This window comes from Dasypus novemcinctus, chromosome X, assembly GCF_030445035.2.
Source record: "Dasypus novemcinctus isolate mDasNov1 chromosome X, mDasNov1.1.hap2, whole genome shotgun sequence".
Taxonomy (NCBI): Eukaryota; Metazoa; Chordata; class Mammalia; order Cingulata; family Dasypodidae; genus Dasypus; species Dasypus novemcinctus.
Window position 1 is genome coordinate 178,625,511 of NC_080704.1, and position 18,585 is coordinate 178,644,095.

At 54.7% G+C, this 18,585-nt stretch overlaps 1 protein-coding gene across 6 annotated transcripts in view; it reads right to left on the minus strand.

Annotated features, from left to right (window-relative positions):
- Window positions 1–6,566: 6,566 nt before the first annotated feature.
- Window positions 6,567–18,585, minus strand: part of IKBKG (inhibitor of nuclear factor kappa B kinase regulatory subunit gamma) — a 39,545-nt gene continuing 27,526 nt past the window's right edge. For 5 of the 6 annotated variants that reach the window (XM_004482862.4, XM_058291508.1, XM_058291506.1 and 2 more), the window contains 6 exons: window positions 16,713–16,865; window positions 11,748–11,844; window positions 10,537–10,680; window positions 10,156–10,298; window positions 9,892–9,959; window positions 6,567–9,528 (listed from right to left, as the gene is read on the minus strand). In XM_004482862.4, the coding sequence (XP_004482919.1) occupies window positions 9,386–9,528; window positions 9,892–9,959; window positions 10,156–10,298; window positions 10,537–10,680; window positions 11,748–11,844; window positions 16,713–16,865 (748 nt within the window). In that variant the 3' untranslated portion in view covers window positions 6,567–9,385. The remainder of the gene's footprint in view (window positions 9,529–9,891; window positions 9,960–10,155; window positions 10,299–10,536; window positions 10,681–11,747; window positions 11,845–16,712; window positions 16,866–18,585) is intronic. The other variant, XM_004482863.4, reaches the window with a different exon arrangement.

An 18,585-nucleotide genomic window follows, 5' to 3' on the forward strand; every position in this document is an offset into this window, starting at 1 on the left:
GGCCCATGCGCAGTGCTGATGCCCGCAAAGGAGCGCCCTGCCATGCAGGGGTGTCCCCCACGTAGGGGAGCCCCACGTGCAAGGAATGCGTCCTGTAAGGAGAGCCGCCCAGCGTGACAGAAAGTGCAGCCTGCCCAGGAATGGCCCCGCACACACGGAGAGATGACACCACAAGATGACACAACAACAAAAAAAGAAACACAGATTCCCGTGCTGCTGACAACAACAGAAGTGGACAAGATGCAGCAAATAGACACAGAGAACAGACAACCGGGGTGGTGGGGAAGGGGAGAGAAATAAATAAATCTTTTTTTTAAAAAAAGTTCTGTTCAGGGAAGCAGATGTGGCTCAGGTGACTGGGCTCCCACCTACCACATGGGAGGTCACTGGTTCAGATCCCAGTGCCTCCTAAAGAAGACAGCGAGCTGGTACAATGGGCAGTCATGGCAAGCTGACACAAGAGACACAAAAAGAAAAACATAATGAGGGACATAACAAAGCAGGGAGCAGAGATTCCCAGTGCCTCCTAAAGAAGACAGCGAGCTGACACGACAAGCAAGCAGCTAGCTGACTCAACAAGAGACACACGAGATGTGGAGGATTAACTCAATGAGAGACACAGCAAAGCCAGAAGCAGAGGTGGCTCAACAGATTAGGCACGTCCCTCCAACATCAGAGGTCCCAGATTCAGCTCCTGGTGCCTCCTAAAGAAACAAGGAAGATGAACAGACACAGCAAATGTAAAACAACAGGAGGGTGGGGAGAAATAAATAAAATAAATCTTTTTTAAAGTTCTGTTTGGAGCAGGTTAAGTGTAAAAGTCCCACAGGGAGATGTCGCACAGACAGCTTCATGCTGGACTTTGGAATTCAAGGAAAAGATCAGGGCTGGAGATAGAAATTGGTGCCATCTGTATCAGTAGATGATCTCAAACCCAGAGACCAAATGAGATGTCCAGGGACAGTGTCTGGGCAAGAAGAGGAGAAACCAAGTCCAAGCCCTGGAACTTGAGGAGAAAAGCCAGCCAGGAGGGAAGTGGATGTGACTCAACCAATTGGGAACTTGTCTACCATACAGGAGGTCCAGGGCACTTGTCTACCATAGAGGAGGTCGATGCCCAGGGTCTCCTGCTGAGGGCAAGCTGGCCCACACTGGAAAGCCACCCCGTGCAGGACTGCCAGCCAATGCTGAGAGCTGGTGCAGCAAGATGACGCAAGAGACACAGAGGAGAGAAAACAAGAGACCCAGCAGAACAGGGAGCTGAGGTCGCACAAGACAACGATCGCCTCTCTCCCACTCCGGAAGGTCCCAGGATCGGTTCCCAGAGCCACCTAATGAGAATACAAGCAGACACAGACGATCACACAGCAAATGGACAGAGAGAGCAGACAACAGGATGGGGGACGGGGAGTAAATAAAAAATAAATCTAAAAAAATAAATAAGAAAAGCCAACCAGGAGCCTGAGAAGGAATGCCCAGGGAGGTGGGAGGGAAACCCGGGAGAGAGAGGGCTCTGGAGGCCAAATGGAGAAAGCATTTCCAGGAACAGAGAGGGATGCCCTGTGCCCAATGCTGCTGACAGGTGGTGTGAAATGAGGACCAAAAAGCTGCCACTGGATTTGGCCACGTGGGAGTCACTAGCAATGTGTAGATGAGAGCAGCTTCTGTGGAGTGGCAGGTGGGGACGCCTGATTCAAGGGGGCCAGGAGACAATGAGAGGGGAAGAGTTGCCAGGAAGTGCTTGGTTGGAGAAAAACAGGGGCAGGAGCCACAGGGGTTCGGGAGGGAGGTTTTTCAAAGACATGCTCATATTTGTACGCCACTTAGAACAAGCCAGAGGGAGCAATTGATGTTGAAGAGAGGTTGACCGCCCCTGGAGGGGGGGGAGGGTGCACACAGCACACGTAGGGGGAGGGCTTTGACTTGGCCAGAACGGACAGTTGGCCCAGGAGAGAAGGCAGAGTGCGGGCACAGAGAGAGGTAGGGAGGTCCATGTGGTGGTGGGAAATGAATTCTGGCTCAACCGCCACGGGACAAGTTGTGGGCTTGTGACGAGATTAATAGGGAACCTTGAAAGCAAAGGGTGAGCAAAAAGATCATGCTACTTACAAAGACTCTGGGGATGCTCCTGGGAAGGGAGGCACAACAGTGATGGGTGGACAAACTGGCATGCCCTTGGATTACTGTCGTGGAGTGGCTCCTGTGGTCCGTCAGGCAAGGGAGCCCTCCACGGGCGCAGGTACACACATGGCGCTCAGCCAGGCTTGATCACACAGCCACATCACCTCCACTGGCCTGACCTACGGAACTCGTCTTTTACCTGTCCCGTTATCTAGAAATCACGTTCACCCTTATAAACCCAAACTAGCTCTTGGTGCTTGCGTATCACGAGGCAAGAAGAAAGCATGGCCAGACTAATTAGAGTCATTTGGAGATAAAGGAAAAGTTGGAATTCTTTCAAAACCACGGCCATTGACCATGGTATCTGTCTACCCCCACCAGGACTCCAGAAAGCACAGCTTCTAGGACATGTTCCAGGAAGGCAGTGTATGGGGGGCTGGTTTTTTAATCTCTTATTGACAAGAAAGTCAAGTTCACAACTATAAGCTAAAACTTACTGGATAGTTTGCTGCCACTGAGAACCGTTACTCAAGCGGACTTGCAGGAAAACGTAGAAAGCAGCAAATTCTCCTGCAGCTTCAGGTTCCCAGGTCTACTTCTTACTTCTATCACTGGTGTTTTGTTTCCCTAGAAACTCTGGGAAACTTGGTGGCTAGTCACAGTCAGAAAATGGGGATAACAAAGCATTTAGATATGACAGCTGATGGCATTAATGGGCGGTCTGACCACTGTCCTGGACACGAGCTTCACCAGGGTCCACAGGATGGAGGAATAAAATATGGATTAGAGCGCACTTACTGGTATTCTACTATAGAACTATCGTGACTAGTAATGGAAGAAATTGTAGCACTGATGTGGAGAAAGTGGCCACGGTAGTTGCTGAGGGCCGGGAGAGGGAAGAGATGTGATGTGGGGGCATTTTTGGGACTTGGAGTTGTCCTGGGTGGTGCTGCAGGGACAGATGCTGGACATTGCATGTTCTGCTATGACCCACTGGGCGGACTAGGGGAGTGTATAAACTACAGTGTAAACTAGAATCCATGTGGTGCAGCAGTGCTCCAAAATGCATTCACCAAATGCAATGAATGTGCCACAATGATGAGAGAGGTCGTTGATGTGGGAGGAATGGGGGGTAGGGGGTGGGGTATGTGGGAACCTCTTATATTTTTTAATGTAACATTTTTTGTGATCTATGTATCTTTAAAAACAGTTTAATAAAAAAATAAAAATGTAAACATTTTAAAAAATGGCTCTATTCCCTAGAGATAAAAATAGATGTAAAAAAACCTTTATTTCCCAGGAGACTTTTGAAAAACACTTGGCCAAGGAATTTCAAATAATGTGAACAAGATTTTTCTGAGCTGTCTATTCAGCCACAGAGAAAATCTATGAACATTCAGATCTGTAGGTATGTATGTGCATGTGTGATCTATCACCACGCAGGACCTGAGCTTCAGCTGGTCATCCTTCAGTGTTGCAGAGACTTGAACTCAGTTACTGCTCATTTTCAGGGGGTGCTCTTAATGAATGTAAAGGAGTAGCTCATATAAAGAAATGCATGAGTATGAAGTCAGGAAATGCCCAGGGAGCAGGTATAAAAATAACAGAACTATACAAAATAAAACTGAGACTAAATTGCTCGTGATATTAGTTTTAATTTTTTAAGTTCTAGACTAATTACTATTAAGCTTTATATGTAAACACATTTTTTAGTAATAATTGTGTCCATTTGTATTTCCTGCTTTAAACCTACCTTGATATTATATTACATTTTCCATATGCCTAGCCATTTTATTGTAATTTACTCATTCATCTACCGACCACCACTGAGGATGATGACAGATATTGTTAATCTGCAAGATCTGTTATTTTTTTTAAAGATTTATTTTTCTCCCCTTCCTCTCCCCGCCCCAGTGTCTGTTCTCTGTGTCTATTTGCTGTGTCTTCTTTGTCCGCTTCTGTTGTTGTCAGTGGCACGGGAATCTGTGTTTCTTTCTGTTGCGTCATCTTGCTGCGTCAGCTCTCCGTGTGTGCGGCGCCATTCCTGGGCAGGCTGCACTCCCTTTCGCGCTGGGCGGCTCTCCTTACGGGGCGCACTCCTTGCGTGTGGGGCTCCCCTATGCGGGGGACACCCCTGCGTGGCAGGGCACTCCTTGCGCGCATCAGCACTGCGCATGGGCCAGCTGCACACGGGTCAAGGAGGCTGGGGCTTTGAACCGCGGACCTCCCATGTGGCAGACGGACGCCCTAACCACTGGGCCAAGTCCACTTCCCCAAGATCTGTGTTATTATGCAAATTGATAAATAAAAGAGGAGTGTCACATAAAGGAAAAAACAACAACCTGGTACTAGGGGAGTGGATGTAGCTCAAGGCGTTGAGTGCCTGCTTCCCATATACAGGGTCCTGGTTCAATCCCCAGTACCTCCTAAAAGCAAACAAAAGAACAAAAAAATCAACTCTCATTGGGGAGCAGATGTAGCTCAGTGGTTGAGCGCCTGCTGCCCATGTACGGGGTCCTGGGTTTGATCTCCAGTACCTCCTTTAAAAAAAAAAGTTGGTACTAAATGACAGTCTAGTCATTGATTCAAAATGCATTTTCAGTTTGGAAATTACATTTAGAGAAACGCAGTGAGTCACAGGACAGCGAGTTGGGGAGCATGCCAGCTCAAAGGCCAGGAGTGGGCTACATAATACATCAGAGCCCCAAGGGGCGGGAAGCGAGACGCCTCGGCGGACCCTTCTCTCTGCTTAGAAAAGCACAGACATTTCATTTGGGCAGACGAGGGATTAATGAACAGTTAACCAAAGTCAGATTCCATTTACTTGCGTGCGTCTGTGGTTTTCCGGGGCGAGGCAGGGCAGTCTCTGGGGACGTGCTTATATATACCAAGCTCTTCGGAACCCGAGCTGCTGCCAATGCCAACGCCGGCGAACCCCGGCCTCATTCATGCACAGTCCTGTCTTCCTCCTGATTTCCAAAAGCACTGACTCATCGTTTCCGCGAGAAAGGCAGGATTTGCCACCCGTGTGGCTAGCTGAGCGCCTAATTCACCCAAGAACACAGGGACTTCTGAAATCCAGTAGTGTGTTTCTCAACCAGGCCGAGGTCAGCCAAAAGTGCTTCCTACCCTCCGTGCAGCGTTGAGACTTAATTGCCCTCGCGCCTCCGGGCTGCCTGGGGAGTGTGAAAAGCAGAACACGCTCACCCAGGAGCCTCCGGGCGTACAGGACAGCGTGTCTGAACAGTACAGTCTCTCACCGCGTGGGCCTCAACACCTAAGACACTCCTCACCTGGCGAAACAAGTCTTTGCAAATAAACGAGAGAACCCAGCGAAGCCCCACGCGGGCACGTCCCGGATAATGCAAACGCAGCCGTGATGCGACCCAGGTCCCTGACTTTGCAGCCACATGTGCCCGGGTTAACGGGCTGAATTTTTTGGACAACCCCCGCCCCCCCCCACCCTGCCCCATCCTGGGGCAATGGCGTGGTGGTTCGACTATAGATCGGGAGGTCTGCTGGGCTGGCCTGTCGTTTCCACCTTGGTGTCACAGTAAATGAGCCAGGGCTGGCCTCTGCTTTCACCCTGGGTGCTGTTTACTTCTTCAGAGCAGGCTGGCTCCTTTACACAAGCCTGCCAGCACCCAACTCAAATTCGGACGCATCCAATTGCTTTAACAGTAGCCTAAGTGGGCCATTTTTCAATATTTGGAGCTGGCCTGCTGTGCGGACCCCCACAAATCTGCCCACAATATCTGCCCGCCATAAAGTAAGACCCTGCAGTTCTCATGCCCCAGGCCCTTCTTGGCAGTCACTGGCCCAGAAGCTCCTGTCGTGCTGACTCTGCGACATTGCCTAGACTTCTAATTGCTATCCCCTCCCAATTTTCCCTTTCTCCTGAGGTTTCCTGCTTCCCCTTCTGGCAGTTCCCTCATGCCACAGACTGGGTCTCTTGCCAAGACGGAGATCCGTCACCACCAGGCAAAGCCTTCCTCCCCATAAATGGCCAGTGTGTTACTGCCATCCAGTGGTCAAGTCTTTTGCCTGCTCGACTCTGAAGTCCTCAACTTGAACTCGCTACAAGTTCAGCTCACTGCAGTTTCCAGCCCTGCCTGGGTCAAGACTGTTAAAGGGCTTCATCCGCACGAAAGAGAGGCACACTGCTCAAGCGCTGGGACCAGAGAAGCCACGAGGCAGCTGCACCCCCAGAACTGCCTCAGTCCTGCCACGCGCTGCTACCGCAGTCCAACGCTTAGCCCCTCTTCTCTGCCCACTGGTGTGGAAAACGGCAACTACAGCCAGCTCTCAGACGTCAACTCATGGAGCGGGTGTAGCTCAGTGGCTGAGCACCTGCTTCCCATGTGCAAGGTCCCAGGGTCAATCCCCAGTACCTTCTAAAAAAAGCAAACAATGCGTGCAAATAACAGGCATTTAGAGAAGACATATATATATAAGGAGAACTTTTAATTACCACTCATATACATCCAAACATTAGCAGTGTGTGCACTTGCAGCTTTTACTTTTTTACATGGATACACACAGAATTGGAGTCGTGCTTTTTACACCATTTTGTCTCTTGGCTTTTGCATTCAACACACTGTCACGCGTGTTTCCAGGTGACGATGTGCAAAACCATGGCCGCGCCGACCCACGGTGTCCAGATCCCTAACCCCGGGCCTCAGCGCCGCCTTCCGGCTGCTGGTAGGAACGGTGCAGCCTGTGCTGACCCGGTGCAGGAGTCAGTGTATCTCTGATTGTCTCAGGGTCAAGTGGGCTAAGAACGCTTCCTAAGTCTCTCTTTCCGGCGTCCAAACCGGTCCCCCTGGAGGGCGCCACCACAAGGCCTGTTCCCTGCACCTGGTCGGCCACCCGCTGTCCTTGATCTGTTGCTATTTTACATGGTATTTTGCTTACGCTTTGATATTGCATTCTAGGCCCAAGTGACAGTAAAATGCCTTGATTGCTGGCTGGCCTTGTGGCTGTCTCTTGGGTGTTGACCAGCAGGTTTCACCGTCTTTCCTTTGGGCCGTCTTTCGGAAGAGGGAGCTGGTCAGAGAAGAGCTCCCAGCCGCCCTTGCTCCCGCCTGAGGAACGCCGGGTCCACCCCGACACGCCTGCGGCCCACTTCCAGGGCTCGGACAGGCTCCACCGCCCCGTCCTACCCACGTCCGCCTCCCGCCTCCCACTGCACGTCCCGCTGGCCCTGCTGCCGTGTCCAGCTGGAGACGAGCGCTCCCAACGAACAACACTCCCCACGGCGGCTCGGGGCCTGCCCTGCAAGCCAACTCCAGCTCTCCGCGCCATGTTCCTCTGCGTGCGGGCAGCTCCGCCACCGCGGGCCGAATCCCGCCGGCAGAGCCGCGGACCCTGCAGGTGGCGGCCTTCGGGCTGCAGGGGCCCTGACCCGTGGGCTCTCTGAATGGCGGCCTCCGAATAGACACGGTCCCATCCCAGTCCCAGAACTGGTGCGTGTGACCTTTGGGAAAAGGGTTTCTGCCGGCGGAATTAAGTTATGGATCCCGAGGTGGGAGCCTCCTGCATCACCTTGATTTCGGACTTGAGGCCTTCCAGACCGGGGAGAGTACCCGTTTCCGTTGGGTGACGCCGCCGAGGTTGTGGTCGTTTGTTGCAGCAGGCCCAGGGAATGACGATGGCCCCTCGAGGACGAAATGTGCTCTTGTAGAAAAACGCAGGGCGGGATCTGAATGCAGCAGCCACCAACGGGGAGCCCGCTGGTGCCTCTGCCCTCTTCCCGGAGTCCACGCTGCAACTAGGTATCTGGGCTTGAGGAAATCGCCACTTCACTCGTGACCCCCTGGAGGTGCTGAGGCGGCCCCGCCCCAGAATTTCTGGAACAGGCTGGTGGCAGGGCTGTCTCTCGGTGTTAGACGGCAGGAGGCCCTGCCAGGAAGGCAGGAAGGCGGCACGGCATCCTCTTCCCAACCAGGGGAGCCGGGGAGGAGGGCCGCAAGGGGGCGGCGAGGCGGATGCGCTGTGTCCTTTCTTTAGCCTCCTGCTTCCTTCCTCACTGCGACTGCCAGGCAGTGGCCGTGGCCTTGCCGTTGCTGAGAAATGTTCAGAACCGCACATCAACAGAGTCTCCCCATCGGTGCCAAATGGCTGCCTCTGGCACAGCCGGGGGCGCGTGGGGCCGCCGTGGGGATCGGCATCACAAACTTAGGGAGCGGGATGAGCTACCCGCGTGGCAGCTCCCGTGGGCAGGCCCGAGACCAGAGCACGCTCTGATGCCAGAAACGAGAAGAGTCTGAAGCTTCCTGCCATCAGGCCCCGCAACTCCAAACCCAAAGAGGTGAAAGGAGAGACTGATAAATGGGACTACACAAAAATAAAAAAGCTTCCAGGCAAAAAAAAAACAAACAACATGAGTAGCAAAACCAAACTGGGAAGAGAGACCAGCAACTTCTATTGCAAACAAGCGCTAACCCCGCTAATAAGCAAGGCGCTCCGACAAACCCAGGAACAAAAGGGCGACCGTCTGAAAGAAAACAGCAAGTGCCGAAGAGGCAGGCCCGGGAAGAATCGAGGATGGTGCTAAACCTCTGCTGAGCAGCTCAGCCTCATTCTCAGCGGAAGAGCACACCTGGCAGGAGGCCAAGACCCAGGTATCAACGAGTGGGTGGGGGGAGTGCCAACTGAGGCTCCCAGCCCACAGGGGAGCCCTGGGCACAGGCTACGAGGTTGTCAGGTGCTCAGAGGTCCCACCCCTCAGAGTCAAGGCCAAGTACACCAGATTTCCACGCAGGGGCTTTCCCTGTGGCATCATCTATGCCAGCCAAACACTAGAAACGACCCAAATGCCCGGCCGGAGCGGACTGGCTAAGTACACCACACGCTGGGCGGCCAGAAGCGAACCTGCGGGCGAGCACCCCGTGCCTGGAGCTCAGCAGAGGCTGGGGGGCTGCCGGGAGGCAGAGCTGCTGCCCACTCTGCTGGGGGAGGCAGTTCTCCCCGAAAGCCGGGGCTTTCCTTCCTGACTTCCCCCCTTGGGGCTGGGACAGGGAGGGGAACAGCCCCCCGCGGGAAGCACTTGGAGCAGAGCGATCGGAACAAAAAGAGCAGAGCATCAGGCCCAAATGGGGCTCGGTGGGCACTCAAAGGGGAAAGCCAGCAGCCCCCCCGCCGGCGCTTCGGGCCCTGCGGCGAGCTCTGTGGGCTCTGGCCTCGGGACGGGGCGGGTGGGGAGAGGAAAGCACGGGGACACCGCTCCGGGCTGGGGGCCGCTGGCGCCCGGGGGTGGCTGGCCCTACTCGATGCACTCCATGACGTGGATCTGCAGGGTGTCGATATCCGGAGCCTGGTACTGACATTTGGGACAACAGAAATCAGGTGGCTCGTCGGGGGGGCTTCTCCTCTGGCTGAGCAGGGGCAGGTGGAAGGAGTGGTGAGCTGGAGGAAAAGAGGACAGGCGTGGGGCGGGGCGGCTTCCAGGGCTTTTTGGGTACAAGGAGGGGAGGGGAGACAAAGTACTAACTCGGGACCATCTGATTCCACCCAAGGGGCACCACCCAAGGGCGACCAGGAGCTCCCGCAGTGTCCCTTCCCCTTTGGCCTCCCAGGGTGGGACCAGCCCACAAGCCCCCAACTGGCAAGCAAGTCGCAGCCCTGGTGCCAGGCGGCCAGCGTCACAGCTGGCTTCACTGCAGAGTGCTCAGGAGGCCAGAGAGCCGCCTCCTTCTCCCCCCTCCTCCTCCTCCTCCCCTTTGCCAACTCCCTCCCCCCACCCATCCCCCCCTGCGCCACCCTGCTCACCTGTACCAGCAGGTAAAGGAGGCTGCGAGCCCTCGACGTGCCGCTTTCTCATATCCTCAATCAGAGCCCTTTGAGAACAGAAACCTGGCCGTCAGAGCGGGCGCGCAAAGCTCCCAGCCTGACCGGCGGAAAGGGCTGCTGGGGCAAGGGAGGGGCGCGGGCCAGGCCGGAGGGCAGGGGGGGCTTCGTCTCCTGCCGCGCCGCCTGGCGACGCCCCGACGCCAGCGAGCAGGCACGCACCGGGGGCGGCGGGAGGGGGCCCACCTGGTCGACTCCTGAGAGCTGGCCTTCAACTTGCTGTACTCCCTCTGCAGCTGCTCCAGCTGCTCCTGCAGGAGCTCCTTCTTCTCAGCCAGCTTCTCCCGGGCCTCCCGCTCAGCCAGAAAGTCCGCTTTGTAGATATCCGCCTGGAACGCCCGAGACAGCCACCCGCTCGTGACGACTGGGCCAGACACCGGGGGACCAGACGGCCACCCGCCCTGCCTTCCCAGAGCGTGGGGCGGGTGGGGGGGGAGCAGGGGAGTGGACCAGTCATTCCGAGGGCGCCGGGGGTTCGAGGAACAGCCCAAGGGGCTAGAAGAGCTCCCGGGAGCCAATGCCCAGCTGGCGTCACCAGGCAAGGCCAGCCCAGAGGCGCGCCCTTACCTGGGCCTTCAGCACGGGGACCGTCTCCATCACGGTCTTGTGCTGCTCGGCTTCCTCCTTCAGCTTGTCGATCAGCTCCTGCTTGGCCACCAGGGCCTCCTCGGCCTGCTGGAGCTGCTGCTTCAGGTCCTCCAGCTGGATGCCCTGGGCACGGGCAGGTGGGAGCTGAGGGCACCCTTATGGGGCCGGGACGTGCCCCGAGCCCGCCTCCCAGGCAGGCTAACCGCCTGGGGCAGAAGGCGGATGGAAGAGTGGCCCCGGGCTGCAGGGTGGGGGGCAAGCCCAGGCCCTTGGGCCCCTGAGGCCCCTTCGAGGTTCCGGCCACACCCTCCCACCCCAGGCAGGAAGTAGTCTCTGCTCCCCAGATGGCAGCCCTCCGCCAGCCCCTCACAGGACAGGGGGCCACGCGGCCCCCGGAGGCCACCCGCTCTGACGTGCCAACGCTTGCCACTGACTACCTGCCCGCCACGTGCCCGGCTAGCCGGGGCCCCACCGGGCCCTCGCCTGGGCCCTCCTGGTCACAGGCCTGCTCAGGGCCGACCCCACCAAGCCTCCTCTCTCAAGACTTCACGGCCCCGCTTTCTCAACTCTTCCTCATCGGACCTGGTTTTCGGGCTGCATCTTTCTAAGCCTCTTCTGGGTGTGCTCCTTGCCAACGTCCTTCTTAAAAATGGGATCCCTCGAAACTGCACCCAGTTTAGGGACGCTGGGATGGGGACAAAATGGCAAAGGATGACCTGCGACTCTCAAGGCTGGAATGGGAAGGTTACCGGGATTTCTCTTGGGCTCTGGGAAGATCACGCCAGGGGCTGAGCCAGGAGGAAATGGAAATGGAGAGAGGCATCTCCCTGGCCCCTGGGGAGAGCACCCGGGGGGACCTGGCCCGAGCACATCCTCTGGGCGGCGTGAAGCCAGCCCAAGCATCCCCCAACTCGCCACGGCCTTCTCTGAACCAGCCCTGCTGCGGCCTTCCACAGAATTCCAGGCTGGCAAGTGTCCCTCCCCAAAGCCAGCTCTGTCACATCTTAAGGCAGGGCCTTGAGTTCTGAAAGCCCCGAATTTGGGGGGAGCAGGCCCCGGGCTATTCTTTCGCAGAGGGCAAGGAGAGGGACAGGAGAGGGTCCAGCCCTCGACAGCCCAGGACGACTCTGCGGGGGCGCGGGGGCGCGGGGGCCCCGGCCGGCCAGCCCCCGCCTCCCACCCGCACTCACTCGGTTTCGCTCGTTGCTGGCCAGGCTGCTCTTGATGTGCTCGTCATAGTCTTGGAAGAGCTGGCGGTAAGCCACTTGCAGCTGCGCCAGCTTCCGCCTGAGAGAAAGGAACTGTTAAGTGAGACGCAACCTTTCCCTGGCCCGGCCGCAGCTTCTGCTGTTCAAAACCCTACCATCTTCCTTTTTGTCAGCAAGGTTTGCTGACTGTTATTACCGTGGCTGAACTGATTGCAAAGCATTTCGTCTAATTTTCCTTCAGAAAGCATTTTAAAAGGAAGGAAAATGCTTACAACAGAAGGGAACGGTCCTGCACTCTGAAAAACATCAGGGGGAAACGGCTGTGGCTCCAGCCGCTGGGCTCCCGTTTACTGTACAGAAGGCCCACGGCTCGATGCCCAGGCCCTCCTGGTGAAGGCAAGCTGGCCCACGGGGCGAACTGGCCCACGCGCAGTGCCGGCCCACGCAGGAGTGCCACCCCGTGCGAGAAAGCCGCCCCACGCGGGAATGCTGCCCCACATAGGAGCGCCAGCCGATGTGGAAAGCTGGCACAGCAAGATGACACAACAAGAGACACACGAGAGACAATAAGAGAAGTAGCGGAACAGGGAGCTGAGGTGGCACAAGAGAGTAATCGCCTCTCTCCCACTCCGGAAGGTCCCAGGATGTTCCCAGAGCTGCCTGATGAGAATACACACAGACACAGAAGAACACACAGCAAATGGACCCAGAGAGCAGACGATGGAGGGAAGGAGAAAAAATAAATGAAATCTTAAAAAAAAATAAAATAAAAAGTAGAGTGTTATTAAAAACAAACACACAAAAAAAATCAGCTTCCTGAAGAAGGCAAGGGGTCTGCTCTAGATTCAACGAAGGCAATGTGTAACCCCGAAATGGATCCTGGTACAAGCTTTCTAAGAGCACATTTGGGACACAGGGAAATTCAAATGTGGACTGTGTAGCGGTTAACATTATTATATCAAAAATGGGGGAAGCAGACGTGGCTCAGCTGTACACAGAGTCCGCTTACCATATGGAGGGTCCAGGGATCGATACCCAGGGCCTCCTGATCTGTGTGCTGAGCTAGACCACGCGCAGTGCTGCCGTGCTCAAGGAGTGCCGTGTCACGCAAGGGCACCCCCACGTAGGGGAGCCCCGTGTGCGAGGAGTGTGCCCCGTAAGGAGAGCCGCCCTGCATGGAAAAAGAAAAAAGCACAGCCTGCCCAGGAGTGGGGCCGCACACATGGAGAGCTGACGCAGCAAGATGATGCAATGAGAAAGAGACGCAGTTTCCCAGTGCTGCCCAATAATACAAGCGGATGCAGAAGAACACACAGAGAATGGACATAGAGAGCAGACGACAGGGAGGAAGGGGAGAGAAATCAACAAAATAAATCTTTAAAAAAAAAATGAATTGCTAGGGAGCAAGTGTGGCTCAAGAGGTTGAGCACCTGCTTCCCACACGGGAGGTCCTGGGTTCCGTCCCTGGTGCCTCCTGAAAAAAAAAAAAAAAAAAAACACAAGCAAACAAACAAAAAAACCAACTCAGAGAAGCCGATGTGGGCTCAGTGGTTGAGCGCCAGCTTCCCACATACGAGGTCCCATGTTCAATTCCTGGCCCTGGTACCTCGAAAAAAAAAAAATGAACTGCTTGGGTGAGAGAACAGTACTGTAGCCATGTGGGGGCACTTCCATCTTGCCGCAGAGGGGGGCTACAAGGCTGCAACTGACTTTCACACGGCCACCTGCCCCACCCCAAAACAAAACTGTGTTTGTGTGTGGGCCCACACGAACATGCAACAGCAGATAGAGAACAAGACAACGTAGCAAAAGGTGGATCACTGTATTGTTCTCTCAACTTTTCTGCAGGATTAAATGTTTCAAAACAAAACAGTGGGAAAAATAATAGGACAAATTTAATGAAAAGCAAAGACCAAGAAAGAATTTTAAAAGCAGCCAAACAAAAGAAACGATAGATAAAATGGACTTCATCAGCATTAAAAACTTTAATGCATCAAAGGACATTATCAGGAAAGGGAAAAGACAACCTCCAGACCAGACTGGGAGGATATATTTGGAAATCACATTCTGATAAGGATTTAGTATCCAGAACATATATAAAGACCTCCAACAACTTAACCAACTAAAAGACAAACAACCCAATTAATAAATGGGCAAAGGACTTGAATAGATGTTTCTGCCAAAGAAGACAAATGGCCAATAAGCACGTGGAAAGATTATCAACGTCATTAGCCATTAGGCAAATGCAAACCAAAATCACAAGACCACTTGACACCCACTGGAAAGGCTATTATTTAATCGATTGTGAAAAAAAGAGAGAGAGAGAGTTATGCTAAGTGACAGCAACCAGGCACAAAGCACTACGAATTATTTTACTCCATTTATATAAATTGTGAATATAAATAAAGTTATAGAGATGGAATAAAAGTAGTGGAGATGTACAGCAGGGGAAGGACAGAGGGACTGAGAGGTGACTGCTAAGGAGCATGGAGTTTTTCTTTTTGGAGGAATGAAAACGCTCTAATATTGTGGTGATGAGTGCCCAGCTCTGTGATTACACCAAAGCCATCAAATGTACACTTCAGACAGACTGTGTGGTATGTGAATATGTCTCAATAACACTGCTTTTAAAAAAAAAGAAAGAAAAACAGAGACTCAGTGTTGGAGCGCCTGTGGAGGAACTGGCACCCGTGGGCACGGCTGAGGGGAACGTAAAACAGTGCGGTGGCTGGGGATAACAGTTTGGCAGTCCCTCAAAAAGTTCAACGTAGAATGACCACATGGCCCTGCCATCCTGTTCTTAGCACAGGGACCGCAACGGGTACTTGCCAGCCAGTGCTCACGCAGCATCATGCACACCTGCCAACAGGTGGAAGCCACCCCAGCATCCACCCGCAGAGGGACGGAGAAACAAACTGTGCGACATACACACAACGGGGTACTCGTCAACTGGACAAAGGAACGAAGTTCTGATGACACGACAACAAAGACAGGCCTTGAAGACACACTGCTATGTGAAAGAAGCCGGGCACGAAAGGACAGAAATCGTACGAGTCCATTTGTGTGAGATCTCTAGAATAAGCAAATTCACAGAGATGGAAAGGAGATGCAAAGTTGCCAGGGGCTGGGGGCAGGGGGAGTGGGGAGTGTTTGCTGACTGGGGGCAGAGTTTCTGTTTGGGGAGATGAAAAAGTTTAGGTAATGGATGGTGGTGATGGTAAAACAATAATAATTGTCACTAAATTATTAAATGCCACTAAATTGTACACTTAAAAAGGGTTAAATGGTCACTTTGATGTTTTATATGTTGCCAGAATAAAAAATAAGATTTTATTAAATACGTGTTAATATATTATTTATTGTTTATTATTATTATATATTACTGATAATGCTACTAATTGTTAACATCTCGGCAAACGCCATGTTGGGATCAGGTGCTGAGAGCTGGCCCAAGACTGGGATCAACACAAGGACACTACGAGCCCCACCCGATGGAAAGCCACACGGGGTCCTGACCACAGAAGCTCCACTGTGTGCGCTGCCCTGGCGTCCATCTTACTTTGGCCAAGCCACTGGCCTGCACACTGGCCTTTGGCCTAGCCGACAAGCAGCTGTCCAGCTCTAGGGCAGTTTCCAAGCCCTCATCTGTGGCTGCTACCATCATGCCCACCCACCTCCGCCAGAACCCACAGGTGGTCCCAAACGATAAGCTCACCATCCCCAACATCCTCAGAACCCCCCGGCCCTTTCCCTACCCACATGCGTGTGCTCTAAACTAACCAACCCCGACCCTCGGGCGAAATCTCCTGACCTCCACCCCTACACTGCCATAAAGGCCGCAGCCCACGGGCTCCCCTCACCCTGCCTGCTGCTGAGTCTCCCCTCAAGCCACTCATGCTTCCGGTCAAACCCTCGTGGCCCTCCTCACCCCCTGGGACCTGGGAGTCACAAACTACCTGTTCTCCTGCACTGTGGCCTAGTTTCCCAGCAGGCCTCACCTCCTCCAACCAGAACCAAACTTAAAATCCAACTCAACTCGTTTGAAACAAAAAGCTATAAAAAAGGAATGTATGTGCTAACACGGGCAACCTTCAAGAGACCTGTTAAGGGAAAAAACAAGTTATAGAAAAGATCCTGAAGTGCTATCATGTGGGTAGAAGAGGAGAACTATGCTTTATATAAAATACATGTAAATTATACAAGTAAGTGACATAAGTAATTGTGCAAATAAGTTGTACGTGTGCGTGCGGACCCCTGCTTTGCTCACGTAACTACAGAAGGTCTCTAGCAATGGGGCGGAGAGGGGTAGGATGAAAAAAGGAGGGATTCACTTCACTCAACAGCCTTTTTGCAGTTTTAAAAGGGTACCATGTAAGAGAATTACCTCTTTGGGAAACACAATTTAAGTTAAAAAAGAAAAGTCAGCGGAGACCCTAGTGAAAATTAGCCACGTAAGAGCTTGTCACCCGCCTCTCTCTTCAGGGCCTGGAAAGGAAGCTCCACTGAAGCAGTGTAGAGCAGCTCTCGCCTGCGGAGCAGAGCCACCAGATGCAGCGGCCAGACGCAGCCACCACACAGAGCCACGGGACACAGCTAACAGACGGTATGGGAACCAACCACACCTAGACCCTGTTGCTCAAAGCCAACTGGGAGCCCAGTGCCAGGCGGCAGCACTTTAAGGCTGCTGGGTAGAGAGGCATTTCCCCTGGACAAACTATCATGCCTCCAATCTTGAACCTTGAGTGCCTGTAACTCACTAATCTGCAAGGCTAAGGGACAGAATCTGCCCCTTAGCCCCAGCCATTCCCTATACAGGGCTTCGAGAAGGCAGAAAAGCCTTCAGACGCGCTGATCTCCCTCCCTCCCTGCCAGCTGCCAGCCCAAAAGCAGCCCTGCCCACCCGAGGGCAGGGAGCATCCCCCCTCCGCCCCCCCAGAACCCACTCACTTCTCCTCTGAGGCGGCCTGGCGCTCCATGCGCAACGCGGCCTCCATGCTCTGGTTCTGCATGCGCAGCTGATCCACCTGCACGCTGTGCTGCTGCTGCAGCACCTCCCGCTCACTCTCCAGCTGCAGGAGCTGCTCGCTGGTTGCCCGGGCCCTGGTGCAGAAGAAAGGGAGAGGTCATGGCCAGCCCCCAGTTGGCTGCAAGAGGGGGCCGAGCACTGAGACGGGATCCCGGCAGCGGCTAGGCTGACACCAGCTGAGGCAGGGTGGGCTGGGAGAACAGCTGAGACCCCACCCTCATCTGGGAAGCGTGAGGGGGCTGGGAGAAGAGGTTGGAGTCCAAATGTCTCCTGGAGGTAGAGCCAAGGTGACTGGCCACAGGACTGAGAAAAAGAATGAAAGAGAAGGTGGCTCCAGGGGCCGGGCCCATGCAATGGGAAGGATGGGGGCACTGTCACAGGAGATGGGGACAACTGCAGGAAGCCAAGAGGGGGCGGCAGCTAAGGAGCAGCCAGGCAGAGGCTGAGCAGCCAACCGAGTGGGGACATCAAAGGTACCTCAGCCATACATCCAAATCAGGGGTCAGGTTCAGATGCCGGCACAGGCACATGGCCCCTGGGAGTCCCAGCACCCAGCTGAGCCACCCACGACTCGGCTGGGGTCCCAGTGCCCTGCTCTGAGCCTCCGTTTCCACACCTGCAAACTTGACCTGATTACCTGCTCTGCCAGAGTCACGGGGATTGGTGGGGATAGGTGTGACGTCAATGGCCTTGGCGGGGAACTGCCCTCTCCGTTGACACTCACACCGCAAGAGCTTGCTCACCTCCCCTCGCCTGCGTCACCGGTCCAGCCCTTCAGATCCCCCATCTTGAGGCCCCCCTATCACCCCACAGGTCCCAAATCTCTTCTCCAGCTCTGGCCGTGTCATCCTGCTGTCCTCAGTCAAAGGGTCTCACAACAGGAGCTGGCCCCCAACTACTGCACCCCAAAGTGGAAACAGTGGGTGTTTTTGAGTGGCAGGGTCACTGATGGTTTCCATTTGCCTCCGTGCTGCCCAGCACCTCCCCATGTATACTGAACAGTTGTTTCCACGTGCACGAAGACAAAGGTCAGTTGCTGTCACCCTCCCTCCCAGAAGAGAGCTCTGCCCGCCAGGGGGCCTGAGCACGGGTGAGGGCCAGGGGCTGGCCGGGGTCACACGTGCAGTCAGAGGCTATTTAAATGGTCCCCCAAAATCACCAGACATGCACAGGGCTATCTGCCCATCTCAGCATTTATACGGTCAACAAATGGAACTGACCGAACTGTCTGACGTGGGGCAGGGGGGGACAGAAGAGGCTATTTCCCACTGCAGTGTGATTTAGTGAAAAGTGTCAGCTACAAAACTGCACGGGCAGTGTCACCTCCCAAGGAGCTGCTTTCAGGTACACAGGAAAAGGAGAACAAAGGAAAACCCCAAATTGTTGTCTGGGCCCCGACTGCACCTGGAGAACCCCCATGGCAGCTGGAGCTGGGAGGGGCCCCGGCCTAGACTGTCGTGCAAACTGCGTGGTTTCCACAGAACGCCCTTCTGGGAGCCTGGGAGCCGGGTCCTCCCCGAGCAGGGGGGCCTCCGTGAGCAGCCCCCAAGCAAAACCTCGGGGGCCGAGTCCCTAGCGGGCTTCCCTGGGCAGGAGCAGGCGCACCCGGGACGGAGGCTGGAGCTCGCCCGCGGGGAGGGAGGTGGGGCGCCCGCACGGGGCTCCTCCAGACCCCGCCTGGGTCTCCGTCCCCTGCTGACCCTGCCGCGTGGCCTTTCGCTGTACTGGACCTCAGCGGGGAGCGCGGCTGGAGGCCACGGTGGTGGCCCTTCCAGCGAAACACCGATTGCAGGA